A 24,174-nucleotide genomic window follows, 5' to 3' on the forward strand; every position below is an offset into this window, starting at 1 on the left:
TTAAATATAAACTCACAGAAGCGAAGGCCCCGGTCCCAGTGGTCTTGATGTCCATCATGGTCTGGCCCCCGGGACATTTGACGTTGACCTAGTGGTGTTCATTTAACTTCAATTAATTTTAGTTGAATTTTTACTTGGCTTGGGGGAACTCTGAGAATCTTGTGATAGCTGGTTTTGGATTTCCATCTTTAATCTTTTGACAGGCAGGATCAAAACTGGAAAGCAATCTCAAATGAAGTATCTTTCAGTTGGCTTTGGTCTTAGAAGATGGTGAGGTTTTTACCTTTACAGGAAATTAAAACAATGGTAAGGACAGACTTATGGAAGCATGACTCTCCACCAACACAGACCTTATCCCAAAGGCAAACTTTAAAATCTTTCTTACCTACTTGACTTGAATGGAGTCCATCAAGTTGCTTAAGACTTTGAACCCAAAAGCTGAATAATTTTAATGATGTTTATTAATAGGAAAAACCACAACATGTGCTACTAAGAATAGTTTTACAGTAGGGTGGAGTTCCCCTGAACTTAGCCATGAGGAAATATTTATGCTATTGCCACCAGCAGCCTTAAATGCTGTCTGCTATGTAGGAGGGTACAGTGATGACTGACGACTGGTGTTCATCTGCTGGACTCCTGAGAGCAGGACCCTCGTAGGGTCAAAACCTCTGGTACCCATGCGGGGCGTGAAGTCCAAATCCCACCACCTGCACAGAAGCTCCCCCAGGGTGACCTGACTCAGACAGGCTGAAAGTGGCTCTTCTCCACCATGCACAACGCCATAAATCTGCTCTATCAAAGTGTCTGGTTGTCTATGGAGGTCAAAATGGGTCAGAAAAAAAGTCCACAGGATTCATTTAGTTGAGAGATCTCAGGACAGTCTCTTTGCTCTGTGCCTCTCCCACAGGGAGACCTTGAGATAAACCCAGCTATTTCACTTCTCAGGTTAAAGAGACAGAGAGGGAGAACAAACAATCTCTTGGAGTAAGGTAGAGTGTCATCGATGCTTTATTTACATGCGTCACCATCGCTTTTACAAACTAGATTACGGTTTTAAATGGAATACACAAGGCAATATCTACAAACACCAAGGAAAGTTAAGTACTGCATCTCTATTTCACTTGGAAAGGAGAAGATTCCCAAATCAAACTGGTTTTGATTCTTGAGACAAAATGTGGTAGAGATATTTCATGGTAACATATGGACAGACAAAATCCTCAGTAAGAATGCAATATGATAGTGTTCGCTTTGAAAGGAAGGATGAGGTGCTTCAAACCAAAGGATCAACTGCATGACTCTCGGGTGTTTGAATATGGCCATGCACCACACTGAGTTCTAGTTTGCATGGGGTATGAGCAAGAAATTGAAACAGATAAGACAGTTTTACAGATACTGTATACAGATTTTTTTTCCCATTCATGCAACTTTTCTTAAAAAAAAAAAAAATTTAAACATGTGAAGCCAAAACATACATTTTTATTATCAACTATTTTTTTTTCTGGTCCTCCTTCACATCTGTTTACATTTCCTGTGTACATAATGTGCTAGGACAAGTATATTGAGAGAAGATTGATTGCCAGGCAATGAGATAATTTTAGAGAAATAAGTGACCAGACACACAGCTTTTTTTTTTTTTAAAGCAGCCGCACAAATATTTCTGGAGTTGTGGCAGAGGCCTCGGAACCAATCATTCATCAAAGTAAAATACATACAAATAAAACTAAACAAGAGGAAAATATTTTTATTCATTCAAACTGCATAAAATGTTATCCACTAAAGATCTAGATCAAATATAATACACAGTCACCCCCGGTATCCGTAGGGGATTGGTTGCAGGACTCCATCCCCCCGCCTACATCCGGGAAAACCCAAGTCCCTTATATAAAAAGGTGTAGTATAATTGGCCGTCTGGATCCGCGGTTGGCTGACTCAGTATGTGGAGCCCGTGTATACTCAGGGCCAACTGGACTCTTCTCAGTACCTGGGCACCTGCGTTAGGATCTGGTCTGACAAATGGGATTTCACAAGGACTGCTCTCTCCCCTTGCTGCACCCTGGTCTCCAGGAGAGGCTGGCTGTTTGTACCTCTTTGCCAGCGATTGAATTTCTACAAAGAATTTTTGCTTAATTAAAAAAAATGTTATACATAATCAACGTTTCCCAAATACACCAAGAAAGAAGAAATCACAGTTCAGACCTGTCAGGATTTTGTTTCTGCTTTTAGAGAGAAAAGGTAACTTATTTTCCTTCACCAGCCCTTGGCATCAGTGTACAAAAACATGGGCGTGGCTGTTTGCTTTCCTCTTGATGGGCTTTCCAAGAGATTCTAATATTCCTTATTCTTTAAGTTGGGGTTCATGAGATAGACTCCCTTCCATCTTTAACAGGTTCAGAAGCTGCCTGAAATAACACCCTGAGACTGGGCATACCTGTCCTGAGTAGTGAGCCATGAGGTCTTCTCAGAGTGGGGAAGCGACACACACAGGGCTGAAACCCAACACCAAACCCTGACACCGCCCCCCCCCCCCGCCCCCGAGTCCACCAGTACACGCTCCACCTGTTAACAGCAAAGACGAACTTCTGAAATCTTGAAAGAATGTGTTTCGGCAATAAAGGGAACTGACCTTAGATTCATTCACAGTTAATAGGATACTCTTGAGTCTGGCGGTCAGGCCTCATGCCAGGACAGGGAAGGCTTGTGATAAAGCTCTTTTCTAACTTTGGTAAAAGGTTTCTGGTTCTGGAACCCTGAAGGTAACAACAGTACCCCAGAGTTCAGGTCATGTTTTCAACACTGTTACTCTTCTTTATAAATTTCCCATCAAAAAGTAGAAGGCTCCCTAGAGCAGCTTAATGAGAGGCTGAGGGTAGACTCTGAGAGTTGATGGAAGCAAACATGACTGCCAGACCCTCAAAGGCTACTGAGTATTCCACTGGACGCTCCAGGCCAGAAAACTTCCTGTGAGAGACCTGTGAGACTCAGAACTTCACATGGTGGCCACTGGTAGGCCCCTCCTGAAAGCAGGATCTTAACAGAAGGTGGCACCTCTGCCCTGCCTCGTCTGACTGTGGCAGGACCTGGTTAGTCTAAGAGATCCTGGCCTCCAGGTGAGTGGCCAAGGGTGAGAGTGAGGCTGTGTGATCCTGGACAGGCCTAACTATTCTATCCTAGCACTGATCCTGGCACCTGACTTTGCCCTGATCTCAGCTGTCCATGATACTCTACATGTAGATGCTGAGTTACTTTTTAAAAAAGAAAAAGTAAAGATTCAAAGCCCCCCTCCCTCTCCACTTTCCTGATCTGTTCCATGGCTGTCTTGCTCTCACACCCCTTCTCTGTCCGTCCCTCAGCTGTTTTCAATTAAATTATAATCTGGTTCTAGGACATTTTGTAAGACATTCTGCCTGCAATCTAACAAACACTGGGGCGGTGGGGGGGCGGGAGAATAAATAACATGCCACAGGTCTGAAAGGAATTCAACATTTTAAAGTTGAAACCACATTTGAGGGTTGCCTTTCTTACTCCCAAAGTAGTTTCCACAATCTAGAAAACTGCAAAGGCAAATAGCTATTTTGTTAGTTTTCTTGTTTCTCTGAGCTCAGGAGAGAAGTCTCAGGGCCCTTGTGTTGGAAGCACTTTGGATTCTCTCCTGAATCCGATACCCCCTGGCCCCTCCCCTGTCCCTGACCAAACTGTGTCTCCACCGAGGGCAGCATCACTTGGGAACCCAGAGAGCAGCCCCCTCTCACTGACAATGGACAGTCCTCATGGACAGCAGACTACCAAAGACTCGAGGAAGGGGCTAGCCTTACTACAGAGGAATACGGTAAGCAAAAGTCTGTCGCACTGAGAAGCAGATTGCATGAATAGAATACATATTTTCAAAAATTATACATACTTTCAAAATGAAGATTATAAACTTGGAGCAGTTTAGAAAAGGCAATAGGCTACAGGTCTACTATAACCACAAACTGCACAACAATTTACAGATTCAGTAAAAGGCAGGGTGAAATCAACGGGGCCATCACTCACACATGACAACCTAAGCGAGGCAGGAGAGACAAGTGACGACACCAAATGGGACTTTCATTATGCCAGGAGCTGTTATCACCACCACCGTCACCCCCAGAGGAATCAGGAAGCAGAGATACACAAGGGGGCCCTGGCGGCTGGTGACGGGTGCAGGTGGTCAGGTGGCATGTCTGTGTTGGTGGGGGAGTCAGCGCCCACTGCATGGTGCAAACGTCTGCGAGAACTCATGCAGGGAGGTCTGTGCTGAACTACAAGCCTGGATTCCTAACATCCGTGCAGAATGTTCCATTTTTGTAACTGTACATGATAAAATATATTTATACATTTGTATGCCTAATGCTTTGTATGCAAAGAAAAGAGTCTTCATATACCTTTTTGGAGAAGTATGCATATGCTGTGCCAATCAGACTGTCACTGTCCCAGTTTCATATGTACCAAAGGCGTTCCCAACTACTCTGTCTACCAAAGAGGGCAACTAATATAATCACACTTTCTGGGTTACACAGAAAGCACCTATACAGCACCATAACTTTTTGAAAAGAAAAAAAAAATGAAATCCATACAAGCAGGAAAAGTGGGAGGAGGGAGGTCAAAACGGCCCTACCTTGTCCTTCCATTGAGTCACGTGTATAATTACAACCTAAGCTTATTTATATTAAAAAAAAGAATCAGTTTGTATGCTATTGCCTCTCATTCATACACGTCTACTAGATGAGATTATACAGAGCAAGGCTAAAAGTAATCAAGGGTGTGCATTTAGAAAAAAGAGTGACTCGGGTTTGTACTTTCCACACATTTCTCACTGCAGGCCTAATGTTTACCTGTAAGTTCACTTCTGCAAAGCAAAACAAGACTACTTTTTTTTTTTCCTTTTCTTTTCTTTTTAAAACTAAATCCATTAGTGGCCTTTGGCAATGAGTGAAGAGCTGAGCAGATTTCTTCCTTGAAGAGATCCTAATTTCTAGCCAGCATATGATCACTGTGACTGTGTGAGCTGAGGATACTGACAGACCACAGGCCAGACCCATCCGGCAATTGCAGACCAGGGACTGTCCCCCTACCGCCCTGACTCTGGACCGGGCACTCGGGGTCAGACGCTGGGCACCCTTCAGGTTGCAGATGCAGGGCTCTGTTCCTGGGCCGGTGTGCACAGCAAACACTTGTGCCACTGTTGTTGTTTTTTTAAGAAAAGAATAGTTTTCTACCAAAGTAAAGAAGACAGAAAAACCTCCTCTAGTTTACGTAATGTGTTAGTTTGGGGAGTTCTATAGGCTTGGACGTTTGTGACACCCAAAGCCAGCGCAGTGGCTGGTACACCTTCTGTTTGTAAATGTGCCAGGGGAAGGATGGTTAACACTTTAACATAAAAAGACTCCAAGTCAATGCATGTGAGAAACTGAGAGGAAAACGAACACAGAAACAACGCTTCACGCATCCCATAAACCATCACGATATTAAACCACCACAGGACGGCCCGCGGGCTGACGGTGTGCTCTGAACGGGGTGGCGGTGCTGGCAGGGCGCTGTCCTTCGCTGGCAGGTGGCTGTCACCCCGTACAAGGAAGGTTTTGCATACTTTATAGAGAGAGTTCTGTGCGAGGATAAGTGCTTCACCCGGGGGAAGGGGCCGATAACAGTCTCTGCTGGGGTAGGAAACGCGTGGGCTCACAAAGGTGTTAAGCTGTAAACGGTATCACTGTCCACTTGCTGAGAGCAGATTTGGCAAAGGGTTTTCTCGGTAGGTCTTGCGTCAGTTTGAGGGTCTATAGGAGGAGAGAAGAAAACCAGAGACGGTTAAGGACATTCAACAGCAGCAGCGGGCCCTCTGGGTCACACCTCCTGAGCCTCCCCGGTCTCCTCACCCACCGCTGGGCTGGGGTGCTCCAAGTCAGGCTGTTTTGCTGCACTAGATTCAAAGATCTGAAAACCTAAGGACAAAGCCTGAAGATTACTTACCTTACTCCTGTGCTTGATAACAAAATGCTCTCAAGTTCAAACGCCTAGAAGAAATGGGGCTATTCAGCCGGGGAGGTTAACAAAGCCAGGTATACCGAGGGTGTCTCAGCGGGCCCTTCCAAGACAGGGAGGGCTAGCTGCAGATGGGGTTTTACTTCAGATTTTTGGATTGAAGGGCTTCCTGGGACATGACTTTCATGCTATAAACCAGAGAAGCTGGTCACCCCAAACAGGCCAGCTATGCTTCTCTAGTTCTCCCCTGCTGGGTCTGTGGACTAAATAACCTTGCTTACCACCCTTTCCATTGATAGCCCAACACCAGAAGAGGAAATGGCCACTTTCCATAAATGCTTCATCAGTCTGCACAGATGGCCAGGGGTAATCTTGACTTCCCTCACCAAAAACCAAGTAATCTCTAAGTAGACTGTCTTGGGAAGTAGACTTTGTCTTGTCTAAGTAGACTTTGCTTTATATAGGAAAAATCTACAGAGGAAATAAAATTATATCACGCACAAATGGCTCAGAAAACCTCCCACAGAATACCCTTTCATAACGAATAACATTACTGTTGGCATTATTATTATGCCTCCAAGAAATCTTCAAATCGTAAGTCCTCTCAAAGCATCTGAATTTACACAAGTCTTATCAGATATCATATGACCACCAAGCCACGAAAAGTTGGAGAATTAAAAAATAAACTTATTATACAGACACACACATATATTTATCCACACACTCAAGAGATGTAGCTAAATGAACTGATGTGACAGGCCTCAAGACCACTTGTTTATGGAGACAGTGTCAGCAGTCATGGTTTTAAAAAAAAAAAGGCTCTAGGCCAAGAAATGGATAGAAAGGTGAGAGGGAAGTAACATGAACTCTGGATCGTCTCACCAGATAAGGTGAACAAGTAATGAAAAATGCATCAATATGCTCCCGCCTCTCACTCACTCAAACACACACGTTATTTACATCTGCTTCTCTCTCTTGACTGGACTGCTTGGCAATCTTCCTTTTCACTACCCCTCAGAAAGACAGCAGGACTTAGTATTTGTGACATTACACACCCACAGTCACAGCTACCCTTGCTACAGCTCCAAAAAGAAGAGCTTGGGTTGTTTATGAGAGGCAGAGATGATAAAGCAGGAAAAGGCCCCTTCTTTCTATCCCTTCGCCAAGTATTGTTTCCCTGGCTGATGGCTTTTTTGGAGGTATTCTCTGCTCTGTAAGGATACTAGATAATATTATCCTGGACTATAAAATAACAGCTTGCTGATTTCAAAGGGAGGAAAGGTCTGACGGGTATCAGCACCTGTGAGGCATTTAGCCTGCTGGAACCGGTGCTGTTCTAGCGGCTCCACCTGGGACCCCTGAGGCCCGAGCAGACAGGGTGCGGATACGGTTCCTTGGAAGGGGATTTCATTCTTTCCTTCACAGTAACACTTAACCACCATCTAAGATCTCTATGCAGTTAGTCATCAGGGGACTCTGGTCCCCAAGTCCGGACCCTGACTTACTACAAGTGCCAAAAGAGGAGCTGTGAAGTATTACCTAGCCCAAACCCCATCCCCCCGTTCCCTCTGGTGTTAATTACTCAGCCACAGACACCAGTGCATGCTGGGGAGTTGACACACTTCATTCCCCAAGTACAGCGGCAGAGCACGCAACTCGCTCCGATGCTGGCGCCGGGTCAACATAGGAGGGAAGAAGGCAGGAGGCACCTAAGCCCGTAACGTGGCATTGTTCTAAGCAAAAGAGGGCATCAGCCATCACAATCTCATCCAAGGGTCCACACTAGCAGGGGACTTCATCATTAAGCAAGGGATGTGCTGACCTGCCCACTTTCCTTCTTTGCAGAATGGGTTTGGGGCCCCTTGTGGCACTATGTCCTGGCACGCCCCTGAGGTCGCAGAGGAAACAGCCTGAGCCTGGAAGTTCAACTGGCAGAGGCCAGGCCCAGGCTGAGAGGCGGCCCTCACGGAGGACAAACTGAACAGAGAAACCCCCACTCCACAGGATGGAAAGGCAACTTGTTCCTCTGTGGCAGAAGGCAAACAGTTTGTAAACTACTGTGAACACAGAAAGGAAACGCAATCACCCTTCTAAGAGGAACAGCAGGATCAGTATTCACGAGGAAGACCTTACAATTCCAGTTCATCACAAGGAAAGCAGCCCCTCTGAGGCCCCTGCCTTAAGACTTTTTAACCTCTCGCTGGTGGCTCCATGTTTACACGTTTATCTGACACCATCTGGAAAACTGACTGACTGGAAAAATGAAAGGAGCACAGTAAATAACCAGATTTAATGATACTTGGTTTGGACACAAACTCCCTGCGTTTGAATGGTGCTCTCACTAGCCTTACATTCTTTAAAGTGAGATGCTTTAGTTAACTATGAGGTTTACGTGTGTTTGTTGATGGCCTTATGAGTTTAAAACCACATCAGATTAAGCAAAACTTCAGGAAGGAAAAGGAAGCCTACAGCTGAAGGGGATTATAGCCATCACTTTGCAGTTACTAGGCAGTGGGCCAACTAACAATAAATAGGAAGACGCTGTCCTGTCCCATCCAGGACTTTCATTAACAGGGAAAAAAATCTCCTCCTCCCCGCCCCCACCAACTCCCTGCCCAAGACTAAGTTTGAAATCAGGCTATTGATGCAAAGAAAATGAAATAGGGAAACCAAATGATAGGCCCCTTCTAAAAATATCTGTGGATGCTGTCATCTGGTCTCTGGTGAGAGTAAGTCCCTCTACAACCTTGGCATCTGTAGGGAAGACAAGTTTCTGCCTAATTATCACCACTAAATCACATGATGTTCTAAGAAAGGGCCATGCCTCCAAAAAACTGTACACAAAACATAACCCCCATCAACTTTAATCTGGGAATAAAACATAAACTGTTCCTGCTGCTGTCCTCCCACAACTAACTCCACTGTGACAAATCCGGATTTCTCAGCAGTGTTTTTATCTTCCTGGCAGAGAGGAGAGAACAGGGCCCCAGTTCCAAATATGACAGGGAAGGAAAAAGAACCACAGGGACAAAACTCTCCCATCTGCAAATCCATGCAGGTTAGCCACACTTTCCTGGCCAAAACTAAAAGATGCTTGGAGGAAAGTCTGCCTGAAACACAAAATTACAGTGAAATACCACTTTCTTTACTCTTTAAACATAAAGATAATTTAAGCCAAACTTGTAACCCCTGGGGTGAGTTGGAGACTAAACACAGAACATTTAGGATGGAAAAGAAATGAATCCATGTTTGTTCAATGACAGGGAAACTTCAGGTGGATTTCAGAGAACAGGTGTGGGTTTCAAAGAATGAATGCTCCTGCCTGAGTAGAGAGCAAAGAAATGCCTGCTGGCCACCATCTCTGCTTACCCAAGGAGGGTCTGAGGGACACCCAATCTATCACAGGCCACAACCATCTGACAGCCTCCAAGGCTTCTGCTGGTATCACCCCAGGAAAAACAGCAGGGCTTGGGTAAAGTGGTCCTGTCCGATGTTGGAGAGCAGAAATGTCAGCAAGTCCTGTGGAGCTCATCTTTACAGTCCAACTACGAAGCAGCTCAAGAAAACACCTAATGGTGTTGAGGCACAGCACTCTGGCTTAATTTGGTAATTTCTTAGTCTCTTCTGGGTTGGAAGAGGGCAGCGCATGAAAACCAACCTGGTGTTTAGGGACCACAAAAGCCTGGCTGATTAAAATGCAGTCCTCTGCTTATGAGGCTGGCTGAAGGGAACCACCCTCCACAGCTGCCTGAGAAGGGGAATTATAGGAGGTGCAGCTCTATAAAAACTGTTTGGCAAATGCTATCAACTTGCCATTTTAGACACTGAATAGTTTATGAAGGGAAAGAAAACAGGTATGGAAATTCTGGCCAAATCTGTACTCAGTTGAGGAGCCTCCCTAAAGGAAAATCAGGTTTCCAGGAAGGGCAGCCCATATAATACTCCAAAGCTGTGGCTGGCAGAGACCTGGGGGGGTTGGCTCTGCTGACCTCATTTCGGCTTTGCCACCTGATCCGATGGGCCAGGGTCAGTGCCTTGCCTGGCCTGCTCTCCCGATCCAAACATCCAGACAGTTCCTCCAGGCCCCCCTGCCCCAGGCTGTCCTCTGCTTAACTCCTAAGCCACACCTGGCACTGCACCATAGAGTGCCCAGAATGGTTACTTTTTCACACATATCGAATTCCCAGTATACTGAGAGCAGAGCAGAGCCTTCAAATCAAACCACTTACGGACCATCTCATTATCTCAAGAGCACTGTCTTAGACGTGGTATTCACCCACAAGAAGCGTACATTCCAGTAGGGACACATTTTCTTGATGTCCCAAGTAGCCTGCAAAGTTGAAACAGAGGAGAGACGCACAATAATTGCTGGCTGAATAAATGAACAAATGTCCTCCTGAAACAGCCCTCTCTTCCCTCTGCCATTTCAAACACATAGCGCTCTTTCAAGCCTTACTGCTTCCATGAAGCATTTCAAACCTACACCTGCTAAAAGTTAATCTCTGCTGAATCCAAGCAGAACCTACTGCCTGTGGGACAAGACCTAGAACTTTAATGATCCCCTTCTGGAGGGAGGATAGCTTCTTAGATTAAGTTTCTACAACTCACATTTCTTGTAAGATGAAACTTCCTAAGGATCAATACAAGGCACAGTTTTAACACCCAAATAATTCAACTTTTATAATAATAAAATTTTAAATAGTAAGCATTTAATAAAGAATTTATCCTCTCCCATCCTACTACATCCCCTCTTAAGTCCAGCTCCCTGAATTAAGAGTCATGCTACTCTAGCTCTCAAATTGCTGTCACGGCTAAAGAGATTCACCGTTTAGAAACAAAAGGGAACTGTAGTCCAGGAGGAAATCTTAGACCCATAAACCATGACCTGAACATCACACTGTTTATGTTTGCTGGGTGTGGGCCCATCCTGCGTGACTCCTCACCGCATTCACTGGCCAGAGGGGGTGGGGGGACAAGTGGCAGTGTGCCGCTACCCTGCTGGGCTGGGATGCCGCATCTCCCTTGGGGCCGGGGGCAAGGGTAGCTGCATTGCTCCAGCCCAGCTAAGGGTTCGGCCACCAAGCACCGAACAGTAGGGTCTCCAAAGGCTTCTTTCCCTACTTTAGTTATGCAGGATTTTGCAGACAATCTAAAAATTCCCAAAAGTGACTCTGAAACTGACCATACAAAATCAGCTATTTTAGTTCCACAAATAGTCCAAACCCCTCATTCACCTCTAAGACACGACGAGGACAGGCAGCTAACACAGATGGTGGCCAAGAAGCAGCACCCACATCAGTTCAGCAGAGGAAGGAAGTGAAGGAGGAACCCAAAGGAGGGTCTCCAGGGTGGCTCCAAGATGGACAAGAGGCAAAGGCCCATCCATCTTGAGGGCGGCAGTTTCATGGGAGGACAGATCCAGGAGTCAGGCGGACCCACACAGTGGGTGGCCTGGGTGGTCCTCCTCTCCCCTGACCAGCACTGCAATGGAACGTGCCGGGAGCTCCCCACCTTGGTGCCCCACCCCAGATGGCAGGACAGCCTGAGATGACCAGGGCTGGGCGGGAGTGCACTCTGGCCACAGGGCCACCACCACCTAGGGGACACCTTCTAACAGATCCGTCAGTCACACCACATTTTCTGATTACTGGGCTCCACTGCTTTCCAGTCATTTCTGAACACACAATTGACTAATGGAAGTTACAATTAATTACAGTGGCATGTATACAAACAGAGGCCCAGTGGAAATTAAAAGTTCAACCTCAGAACTTCTGGCCTCGTCGTGGTCATTAATTTCCATTAAGGAGTCAAACTGAACACTCTACACAGACATGAATACTTTAAAAATGTCATGGTCCAGACTAGTTTCATCAGAGAGAAAGAGGAGAGAGAAAAGGGGAGAGGAAAAGAGGAAAGGGGAGTGGAGGAGACGGACAGAGAGAGCGAGCATACTGTGGATCAAACCAGGACTTGCAGTTCAAAGTTTTACCCTTAAAAATACTGGAATAATGCTTCATGACTAAGTATTTCTCGTCCTTTAATAAATGAATATCATAGATTTTAGCAAGAAAGGGGTTGTTTAAAAAAAGCAGAAATCTAGAATTACAGAGTAGGGTTCACATCTGTTACTGGGAAGAGAACAAAACCCCTGCAACCATGTGGCAGCTCTCCCAGTGGAGTGTTTCGGCTCCGGGCTTGGTCCCGCTTCTCTGGAAGGAAAGCTCCTGGAGAAGAATAGCCCGATTTCTCTGGGTTTTCACTGACCCTAGATTTGGGAGATCTTAATGATACGTCTGACCATATTTCCTGAACCCCAAATGGGGCCACGTTAGCCAGAACGGGGGTAAATCTCTTGGGAAGATGGGGTCCACAGCCAGGCCCCTGGCAGCATCGTGCCATTTATTGTGTGGTGATCTTTCTGCTTCCAAGAGGTCCTAGGAGAGCTGGACCAGCTCTTCATTTCTCTATGTGGCTGAGGTGGCCCGGCATGGAGGGGGAAGGTCAGATTTCCAGGCTCCCACCTGACAGGAAGGGGCTCCACTCCAAGGAAGCAGGGAACGGGAGGGTGAGGCTCTCCCCCAGCACAGAGTAGGTATGACAGGGCCCCTAAGGAAAGAAAGCAGAAGCCAGACAGCTAGGATTTCTCAGGCAGTCCTTTTAAGATACTAATGGAACACTTTGGGTACCATGTACAAAACTTCCCTAATCTACCTGTGGCAGGAGGTCCTTCACTAGCGGAAAAAAAAAATAGCCTTTGTCAGGGACTCCTAAATTGGCAAGAAGGACTTCTAGGGGACATCAAAGGTTTCATACAACAGCAAATTGCTATACCTTTTTAATGAAAAGAAACCTGATCAATTCTAGTTTACTGAGGAAAGTGACTACTCTTTGTGCCAACAGTGTTAAGACTGGCTTGGGAGTTTCCTTAATTTTGCATTAACCTCTGGAGCCATTTTAAGTAACAATAAACAACAAGTAACTTTTTAAAATGTTGCCAAGGAAATTAGGTCATCTCATAGGTAGTTCTTACAAGAGCGTTTGTGGAGTAGGTTTCCATTTTAGCCCCATTTCACAGACAAGCAAACAGAGACTCAGAGAAATGGAGTGACTTGACTCGATGACACATAGCCATGGAAGTGACAGCCTTCTGCTACAGATTCAGCACCACACAGACATTATTTAACACGGGATGGGCTGCAAAGAAAGCTTTTTAAATCTGCAGGTCTCTTCAGAGCAGAGCCCTAGGGACAGCGAGCTTGGAGCAGGTAGCTGGCTCTCATCCAACTGTGATGAACCAATTCTAGAAATCAAACATAAAAGCAAGTATCCTGCAGGGCTTTCAACAGGAACCAGGATCTGGATTTAGTCTGCACTCTGCCAGATCAGCACGGAGCCTATGTTTTTACCCCCAGCCAAAGACAGGTGAAATAGACCATATGATAACAGAACAGGGCATCTGAGAGCAGGACTGTCCCAGAAAACCAGACATGCAAGGCGGCCACTGCCCAATGGGGCCTTTGCTCCAGTCTCGCATGAAAAGCAGTCTTCCTCCATGACAGTGGTCACCACCAGCACTGCCCCACGTCCCCAGCCAGGGATGACGCCCTGAGGGGAGACCCTACTTCACCTTCCTCTCTCCACTGTGCCTAGAGTACTGCAGGTCCTCTATGAATGAATCCTGTTTAATGAACAAACTTGAGCACCTCCACCAACATGAAGCCTACCCTTTTGCCAGGCAGACAGCTCATTTAAGAGCAGAACCCACTCTGTGGCTGAGAAAAGCTTGATATGTGACAAGGTCGAACAAAAAGCTCCAGTAAGAATCAAGAAGGCAAAAAAGCAAAGAAACACTTATGGCTGATTCATGTTGATGTTTGACAGAAAACAACAAAATTCTGAAAAGCAATTCTCCTTCAATTAAAAAATAAATACATTTTTTTTAAAAAGGCAAAGAATCCCCAGTTCTCAAGAGGTTGCTGACCTCTTTCAGGATTTCTTTAGGGGTTTCCTTAGGACGCTGGTCCTATGGTTTCTAGAATAAGGATTTAATTCAAGATGTCAAATAAACTTAGGAAACAATGAAATCTGATCCTAAAAAGTTTATAACATATATTAAACTTCTAAGGCTCTGAGAAGTCCTAAAGGAAACAACCCTATTTCATTTTATTTCACACGGCATTCCTCAAACATTTGGTCACAGGATCTATTTTCTGTTTAATAACCATGAATAACCCTGAGGATCTAGTGATCTGTGAAACATTTTGAGAAACACCAATCCATGGGACCTCTAAATACCTGACGTGTCCTGAGTTCACAATACAGTTTTAATTCATTTTAGATTTTAAAATTTTAAACTTCAAAACAATATGGAGGATGGAGGAGGCAGTATTTTCAAATCAAATGAACACAACAACAAACCAGGGTGAAGCAGGTCAAGTCTCTTACAAGGTGGGGGATCTCCATCTTGGAATGAAAATCCAGCGTCCCCCAGGTCAGGAAGAGAAAGCACTGTCAGCCAGCATCCTTCTATCAGCCCCGGGCCCAGGAGGACCTCTGACAGGCCAATCTCTCTGGCTACGGCACAGAGGCGGGTCCCAACCCACCCACCCCCATCTCTATACAGAAAGGTACGTCTCTGAGAAGCAGGCCCCTGGGGGAAGGCTCTACTCATAGGAAACAATATTTATAAGATGTTGAATACTGAGCATTACGAACACTCTGTAAAGAAGCACTTAGTAGAAACTTAGAGTGTACAAGAAGTTCCAGGAGTAGTTCTGGTGATTTTTATTCTACTTCTTTAGCTTCCGCACAACCTCTGTGGCCAGAAGACACCTTTCAAAAGCCATATATACATGCTACTGCTTAAAGGGCCAGGGCCACTCAGGCTCTGCCCCATGCTCAGCAGGCTGGTCAAGGGTGAGCAAAGCTGCGCTGAAAACCCAACAGGCCCAGGAAGAGCAGCCTCAGTGCTGGCGTTACTCTTTCCAGGGAAAAGGGTGTGTGGGCGGAGCACACCAGCCTCTGCACAGAAACCTCTTTCCAGGGCTCTGACAACTTTCTCTCCCTGTCATCAACACCAGAAAGATCCAGACAGCCATTCTCTCCATGAATGACCGTTCAGATTTTGGGTGTTTTAAAACTAAGAATAAAGATTCTTGCAGATGCATAATTCTTGAGGCTGGCACACCATAACCAAAGACTAGACAACAGTTCACAAGTGTAAGTAACAGGGCCTGTTTTCCATGTAATATACACCACTTGTTACATTCCCTAATGGGAATATCTATAGCAAGAAAAAACATCACATAAGTAGCCTTATAATATTGCCTGTATTTGGTTAGAATTAGTCCTACATGAATATTTAAAGATAATGGAATCACAGAACTTAAACATTAGTCCAACAAGTATCAAAGACTTGCTCCTTCAGAGAAGTAGCCTAAATTTAAATTCTAAATGACCTCCAACACTGGAGCCTGCTGTTTCTACACAGTTATATCACTATTTCTTTACAGTTCTATATCATCACTTACCCTTTACTAGGGCCATTTCATGGACAGAATGTTAGGTTTCAGGTTCAAAATTATACATCCTCTATATCCTTAATATTCTATGATTCTGCTAAAAAACACAACTAGTGAGCATAACAAAAAAGATGCAGACTCACAAATACAGAGAATTAGTGGTTATTGGTAGGGAGAAGAAAGCAGGTAGGGGCCAGATAGAGGTAGGGGATTTAGAGGTACGAACTACCAGGTATAAAATAAGCTACAAGGACGTTCCGTACAACATGGTGAATATAGCCAGTATTTTATAATAACCATAAATGGAGTATAAGCCTTTAAAAATCATGAATCATTATATTGTACACCTGTTATATAATATTGTACAGCAACTAAACTTCAATTAAAAATACAATCTTATTGGTTAAACAAACAAAAAACAGTTCTCTGATTCTGTCCTCTTTTGACAGATGAGAAACCTGCTATTCTAAGAGTCATCAGCGATGTGGCCAGTTGGCAGAGACAGGAAGAGAAGTCTCTCTCTCTTCTCCACATGGGCTCTTCCTGGTTAGTATTTTCCAGTCCTTATCATTAAGCTGTTTAAAATGCAACTAAATATGAGGTTGCTCCCTAATGGGGTCTCCAAACGCCAAAAGATGTAGATGAATGAAAGAGCATGTGAATTTAGGCATCTCTTGACATCAAAACTACAGTGAAACTGAAGCTGCTTTCCCGTTGAGAAGAGACACATGACAGTCTCAAGAGGGCTTACTGGAAGCTTAGCCTTGCAGCCAGCAAACTCGCTCACAGACATGCCTGCTGCCAGCCTGTAAGTATGTGCACCGAGTTCCACCAATGCCTAAGAGAAGAAAGTGCCCTTCACACCCCAATAGCTGGCACTCATAAAAAGGTACAATTATTTTTTCCTTTTCCAGATAGATCCCTAGGTCAAAGGATTTCACACATGGTCTAAAAGGAATGATATGTGTGAAACACCCAGCCCTCCAGAGAAGCATCTCGCCACAGCTCTCCAGCAAGATTGTCTGTCAGCTAGACAGACCTGCTCCATTAACTCCACAACCAGACAGCGCCCACTCGGGGTCATGTGACCTTCAGTTAGCAAGACAGGGATAGAGTCCAGAGAAATACCACAACTACTGGCTTTAAAAAAACAAAGTCAAACCAAGAAAGTCATTATAGAACAAGTCTTGGGAAGCTGGGCATGCTTAATTTTGAAGTGGGTTCTGAGATTATACTCTGAGGCCTGTTCTGTGAATTCAGGAGCATCTTCAATAAAGTGACAGCAACAAGTTAAATGTAAAAGCAAAGAATACACGTCAGGCCACACGTGACCCTGGCTGTTTAGAGGAGCAAATCATTCCAAAGCAAGATGGAAACTCTAAAACCCTGAAACCAGACGCTCACAGCCCTTCACTGTCTTCCATATGTTTCTTCTCTTGCTCTGGTCATACTAAGCTGGTTTACTTTCAGGAAAATTTACTTTCAGGTGACCAGTTTTTTCTTTTAACTGAAGAAGTTATATTCTCAAAAAACCTTCCCCCAAAATGTTTTGAGAAAAAGATGACTAATGGCCCTAAGATTCTAATAATAATAAAATGTATAATCTTAAAAGAAGTTATTATCAAAATAAGAATGCTTTAAATAAATTTTTAAAACTTAAGTATTTAAATCTCCCTTAAAATATTTTTATATAATCTTTCAGAATTACGCACGTACGCGCGCACACACACACACACACGCGCGCGCGCGCGCGCGAAAGGTCTGCTATTCAACCAAACGGAAAACAAACACTGGAAACATCAGGAAAAAATTGCTACCACATTTTCTTCTCTTACTCTTCTCAGTGAACTAGAAAGTAGGCTCCTTACAACCAAACCAAAATTAAAACCTACTCAAGTCTTTAGAAGCCACAATCACATTCCTCTTCTTAAAGGAAGACAAACTATCCTTCTAAAAGCCAAATACCTAAATTTCTCGAGGCAAGTCTCCACCAGCCTGAGTTCTGGCAGCATGAAAGTGTGTCAGCCTACTTAGCTTCTGCTGCAGTCTTTTTACCATCTCAAGGGCTATTAAGTGACTGGAAACAGATGTCTGAGTGCCATTAGGGGCCTGCTTCTGCCTGGGAAAGTGGAGAAGCTGAGCATCACAACACTCTTGACAGTCCCCTTTCCACAACTACCCATGGCTGGATGAGCTCACCAGGGGAGGCTCCTGCGATTCCTGCACCAGGGCAGAGGGTTAAACAAGGCTCAGGTGTTTATGGCTTTGAATCTCATTTCTCTTTCACACCACTTAAAGAGTATAAGTAGCTTGCTGATGGTACAAAAAAAAAAAAAAGGAACTGAGACACAGAACAGAGCCCCTAAACATGGGAGCATCTGGGGGTGCAAACCTGTTACAGTGGAAGACCCCAGTGCTCTTTCTACTGCTTGAAGAGGAGAGTTTAGGGGCAAGCTGTGTACTACCTGCTACTCTGGCTCCAGTTCAGAGTGCTGCCCATTTTTATCATCTAGCCATGATAATGATAAGAATGATCATGGTTCTAGCCATTCCAGAAACAGAGATTCTGGGTTCAGCTGTGTGACCTTGGGCAGACCACTTAACCTCTCTGGGCTTCCTGCTACCTCATCAGTTAGTGTGCGTACCTAGTCACACCGAACATAGCCCACTTCAGATTTACAAAGCACTTTCACACCCTTCAGTATATTAGATTCTAGCAGTAACCCCATGAAGTAACAGGGGCTGTTACCCTCATTTTATAAAACTGGAAACTGAAGCTCAGAGGCTAAGTGACACACTCTAGATGGCAGCCAGAAAGCAGAAGAAGTGGAACTGAGCCCTAGACTTCTGATTCTAATCAAATGCTTTTCTTGCCACACCATGTTGTGTCTTTTTGGTTCCAAGAGAATTAAAATGCCACAACTTAAAAAAAAAAAAAAAACTGTCACCATTCACAAATCATGTCACTATTTGGAACCTGACATCATTTATACATTGGGAAAAAGAAGCACATGAATAAATGCTCCCTCACATAAGAGCTTCTGTTTTCAATTTAATTCTTTTGCTTTTTAAAATTGCTTAGATGCTTAGCGCTAATAAAGATGCTTAGTACTACTAGTGAAAAATCGAAAGATGTTGCTTCTGGTGGAAAGAGTCTAGAAACACAATCTACAGTTAAATTAGAAGCACCTAAAAATTGTTACTTTGTTGGAATAAAAGACACAGAAACCACCGAAGATGGACCGTGGCAGTGCTGGACCAGAGGGTCTAAGAAAGTCCTCTGGCAGAGTCCTGCACCATGACGTTTGTATGGCCTAAGGTTCCTTTCCTCCCTGCCCCTCTGTCCTCATCCATCCATCCAGTAGGGGTATCTGCGTCACAGGTCAGTGAGGGTGACTGGATACAAAGAAAAATGAAACCTCTGAATGTGTGTGTTGGTTTTACTGGCAGTAAAAGTCCTGAGCTGTCAGCAAACTGTGGAAAGGGGCACCTGACAGCCCTATTTGTTCTGCAGGTACAACTCGGAATGAACTGGCTGGGAGCCAGGTTACTGCACCGTGTAAATAAAGTCCAGGGTCCCCCACCACCCGCTCTGTTAATACTGCGCACTGACCTGCTCTGCCCACTTCCCCTTTCCTCAGTGAGCCTTCAGCCTGGCACCCAGCTCTGAGATGAGGCCTGCTTAGCACCAGTGAAGCTCCCCACGTTCAAACCAACAACATTCTGTGTGGAGATGAGGGAATCAAAGTTAAAATCCAACCCATCAGCATCCATGAGTTCACTACGGATAATGGACTCCATGTCACATTCCAAGCTCCCATTGAACATGTCCAGGTCCAAGTCGCTGGGGAACTTCTCGTGGCCCATGACTGGAAGGTTCGCACTGGTTGAGTACAAGGAGGAGCCTGAGAGAGAGTCCGAGAGGGTTTGCATAGACTGGCTGACGGGAGACTGTTGCTGGTGTTTGGCTGACCCGAGGCTGCTGGAGTCGCTCAAGCCCATGTTGCTGACGGAATTCGACAAGGCACGGCTGCCACCGAGAGCGCCCTGGGTTTGGTGCTGGTGGTGGAGCAAGTTCTGATTGACCAAACTCCCCTGGTTAGGCTGGGCGGCAAAGGACATCATTGGGTCACTGCGAAGCATCACGTTCCGGCGGGAGTTCTGGGCGGACACAGCGGTGCTGGCCTGAGACATCAAGGGGTCCGACTGGGTCATCATGACATCGCTGTGGCTGAGTGAGTCCGACGTGAGCAGGTCCTGGAGTGTCTGGTTGCCATAATGGGACATGGAAGAGAAGGTGGCTGGCTTGTTCTCTTGGATGGTCTGCATGGGAGACTGGCGCAGGGAGTTCAGAGACGAGGGACCAAATACCGCGCTGCTGAAGGAGCTGGTGGGGGAGCCCAGGCCGGAGCCCTTGGTGGTGTACGGGAAGCTGGAGCTGCGCTGCATGAGCCCCCCCGGGGGCGATGGCTGGGATGCAGGGAGCGCGATGTTGTCCAGCAGGTCGTCCATGAGGTTGTCGGCCAGCCCGTCGTTCAGATTCATGGTGCCCGCCATGTCGGTCAGCCGGGGCAGCTCCACAGTGCACGGCTTGCTGACAGAGGGCGACAGGCTAGCCGAGCTGCTATAGAGCATGGGGGACAGTGGTGCGTCATCATCCTGGACATCGTCCAGCTCTGTGCTCGCCAGAATGGGGGACAGGCGGCCGCTGACTGTGCTGGCGTTGGAATTGGTGCGTGAGCGGAAGTCGGTCCACGCGTCCAGCTCATCGCTGCTGCGGGATGTGGGGCTGCCGGGCCACTTGGAGAGCTGGGAGGGACTGTCGTCTGCTGACTCGGGGGCGGTCTGCAGGGCTGCCTTCTTCTTGGCGGCACGGCCGCGGCTCTTGGTGTACTTGTTGCTGTTGTCCATGGAGACGGCCCGCCGCCGGGGTGCCTTGCCACTCTTCCCGCCATCCGGGTTGATGATCCACCATGAGCTCTTGCCGGTCCCCTCATTCTGGACCCGCATGAATCGGCTGTGCAGTGACAGGTTGTGCCGGATAGAGTTCTGCAGAGAGAGAAGGGACAATGCAGATGAGCCGCAGTGGTCCAACTGAGCACCCAGGAGAAACAGCTACTAATCTGACGCAATTTTTAAAGCAGCCTCAATTTCAGAGGCTTAAAAAAAAGGCATTTGCATGAGTCTCCTTGGCTTGGGATTAAATGACAATATTGTAGATGGCATTTTCACAGTCAGGGTGTGGGAGATGGTTTCATATTCAGAAGATGTGGGGGACTGTAGGACTTCACAGGTTTCCTTGTCCTCTCTGTAACTGTACTTCCTTTACTGAAGTTTGCGCTTACAATGTATTACCACATCATCGCCCCTTGCATTTTGCAACAAACTTCCCTGGCTCTCTAAGGGTGATTCATCACCTACAGGGCTATTTTATTCCATTTTGGTTCCTTCCTCCTCCAGTACAAAGGCAGCATCTACCTTTTCTGAGCTACTTCTATTCAGAACTGGTGTGAATTTTTACCCATCTTTTCTCTGACTCCATCTCCTGCCACAATTTCACACCTGTCTCACAGGCATAAGGAAAAAATGGCAGAGTAAGATTTGCTGAGTTAACAGAAGTAAGGCCAAGTCTCCCATTCAGAAAAATTCCAGCTAATTTATGCAGACAGTCCCTCCTCAAGGCAATGTGATCTGAGCACAGTAACTTCCTTCCAAAGAGCACAGTAACTTCCTTCCAAAGAGCACAGTGTGGAAAGGGGAGGTGAGGGAGAGTAACTTTACAGTGAAGAAACGTGACAGCTCAGCCCGGTAATCAAGGTCAACATCAAAGGGCAAAGTCAGATTGATGATGTGCACTCAAAACAACGTGATGAAAACGGCACCCTCCCCTGTGGCCTTCCTTCCAAAACCCATCACCTCATTCCACTTGTGAGAAAAAGAGCAGACAAGTCCCAAATAAGGAACAGTTGAAAATGTTTGTCCAGTTCTCCTCAAAACTGTCAGACCCACAGGGAGCTTAAGAGAAACATGCTGACTAAACACAATGTGGAATCCTGGATGGGATGCTGGAACAGAAAAAGCAAAGTATACGGCAAAAGCTAAAGAAATCGGAATAAAGCACAGACCTCAGTTAATACTAATAATGTACCAACATTGGTTTATCAGTTGGGACAAGTGTACCAAACTGATATCAGATATTAATAACAACAGGGGAAACTTGATGTGGATAGCCAACATCAAGAACTTTCTGGGCCAGTCTGGTAACTTCTCTGCAAATCTAAAACCATTCTATATTAAAAGGTTTACTCTTAAAAAAAGGAAAGATGAGGGCAAAATATCCTCAAAACCCTAACAATTGCTCCCATCTTGCAAGAATCCTCTTCCTGATTTAGGGAAGCCCAGTTAACAGAGATGACCCTGATCCAGCCCCATCTCTGTCACCAACCAACCATGAGACCTGAGCAAATCATTCGGTCTATGTCCAACAGCTTCAGTTCCCCATTTTCATTACAGCCATAGCATTTGAACCATCCCTCTCTGATAGGGATGACGTAAGGATGATATATGATAATGTACTTCAAAAGCCAGTCACACTACTAAGTCAGGGTGTTCTTACTGCCATTGTAAAACACAGAGTACATGATGGACAGAGCTCATTGCCTGGGGAGGTCTCCTATTCTATAAAATGCCTCGTGTGCTATGAAAGAGAGGAGCTGATGATGGCATCTGCCACGTCTGGAACAGCCCCTGCAGGTCAGATGAGTGTTTATTTGCAAGTTAAAGACAAAAGACATTGCCTGCTGCTGTCTATTAAATGCAAACCATCCTAAAAGTTACCGTAGTTTAAAAAAAAACTGGCAATCACCAACTGTATTTATGTAGAAGATACAAATACATGTGTTCTACCAGAATGTTTTTAAAACACAGAAAGTCAGTGGGATTTCACCATACATAAATAACCCAAAATACTCAGAGTGTTTCTGTGTATATGTTCCCATGCAAGGAAGTCCGACAGCTCTGGCTGGGCAATGAGCATCACCAACCATGGGTCATAGCTCGGCATCTCTATGACAGGCGTAAAGACACGTTTGAGAGGACATGCTGAGTATCTGATGAGCCAAATGGTGCCCAGGAGACTATATACCCAGCTTCCCTTTCACTCTTTTGGTTTTTTAAAGAATGGCATGTCTACTCATGATTCAGAAATTACATTTCTTTAAAAGTAAAACACTTTCTCCATAAAGATATGAAGCATGCTCTTAAAACTCACTCCACAAGGTTCAAAAAGCAGGCAAGTGCACAGTGATTCTATTACTGAGTACCCAGGAGACTAGATATATGAACCACAAACTTAAGCTCAAGCTTCTGGTTAGGAAAAAAATAGGCTTCAGTTTCTGAAGCCCTGTGGGGGCGATGTGGACACTGATTGAACCGCCCCTCCCGTGGCCAGCCCCCGCTGCTCCAGATTTTGGAAAGAGTTCATTCATACCAACACCCAGCAACAACAATGATCAGTCATAAATATCCAGTTATCCACCCTTTAAAAAGCATTTGTGGACAATTTTTTAAATGAATTTTTAGTTTCACCAATTCCAAACCAAGCATAAATGAAAATGTTAACCCTTTAGAGACCTCCAAAATGTCCTATATGGATGGTCATCTATTCTACAACTCTAACCCTAGTGATGTACGTGTGTAATTTTTTTAAATTATAAGCTACCACTGGTTAGAATTTGGAGAGAGAAGCTAAGCTTCTGTAGGGCCTTGTGGGAAAGGGGCTGGAACACCCTCACAGAGGACAGAACCAAGGACTGTCAGACCTGGGCCCTGATTGCCAGGATGAGGAATGGAGCCTGACTGACTACAAGAGTCTGTTCCTGGGTCAGCGCTTTTAGAGTCCTCATCTCTAATCTTCCTAACAAACCACAAAGTCGATGCCCTCATCATATACATGAAGCCTCAGACTGAGAGAGATTAAATAACTTACAGAAGGTCACACAGCTTTAAACCGAAACTTGTTTTTTCAACTCCACTCTAATGCTTTCTCCCAACCTTTCCCGGATCTGTCACCAAATTATACAGAAGTCATCATTTAACTTAACATCTAAAGAAAGACATTTATATAAGAAAGACGAAGGATACAAAGGCATAATCTTATATGACTATAATTTTGTGAAATAGTTAACAGTAACAATTTAGTAGGTCTTTCCTAAAAATGTTTTTAAAAGTCTTTACAAAGAGTAATCCTATAGCCTGCGTTTGCATTTCTTTACTAAGGTGGCCATCACAGCATTCATCCTAAAGAGAGGGCAGTGGTTACCATACAAACCCAAATAAGCTACACTTAGATACTGAACCAAAACCCAATTTATTAAATGGGTGATCAGCTTCAGTGTCAAATCTTAGTTCAACTCTTGCTTTAGAGGTTACTAATGACAGAATACATTCCCTAAGGCATATCACCTATGCGACACTCAGACAGGATTTTCCAGTTTCATTACTAAGACAGTGCAAACAAAAACTATGTCACAATCATCCTCATGGTCCCTAGCCTTCCATTTATGAAATCCATAATCTGAAGCGGTGGGGGGACATTGACAAAGACCCATCAGTACGGTCCCCCCAGTCCATTTCTAGCTCAAATGCCCCTCAC

At 45.2% G+C, this 24,174-nt stretch overlaps 1 protein-coding gene across 9 annotated transcripts in view; it reads right to left on the bottom strand.

Moving 5' to 3' along the window:
• Positions 1-979: 979 nt before the first annotated feature.
• Positions 980-24,174, bottom strand: part of FOXO3 (forkhead box O3) — a 121,878-nt gene continuing 98,683 nt past the window's right edge. For 5 of the 9 annotated variants that reach the window (XM_069598177.1, XM_069598175.1, XM_069598176.1 and 2 more), the window contains 2 exons: positions 19,135-20,570; positions 980-5,795 (listed from right to left, as the gene is read on the bottom strand). In XM_069598177.1, the coding sequence (XP_069454278.1) occupies positions 19,170-20,570 (1,401 nt within the window). In that variant the 3' untranslated portion in view covers positions 980-5,795; positions 19,135-19,169. The remainder of the gene's footprint in view (positions 5,796-19,134; positions 20,571-24,174) is intronic. The other 4 variants (XM_069598183.1, XM_069598182.1, XM_069598180.1 and 1 more) reach the window with 1 other exon arrangement.

The sequence above is a fragment of the Ovis canadensis genome, chromosome 8 (assembly GCF_042477335.2).
Source record: "Ovis canadensis isolate MfBH-ARS-UI-01 breed Bighorn chromosome 8, ARS-UI_OviCan_v2, whole genome shotgun sequence".
In the NCBI taxonomy this organism is placed as follows: domain Eukaryota; kingdom Metazoa; phylum Chordata; class Mammalia; order Artiodactyla; family Bovidae; genus Ovis; species Ovis canadensis.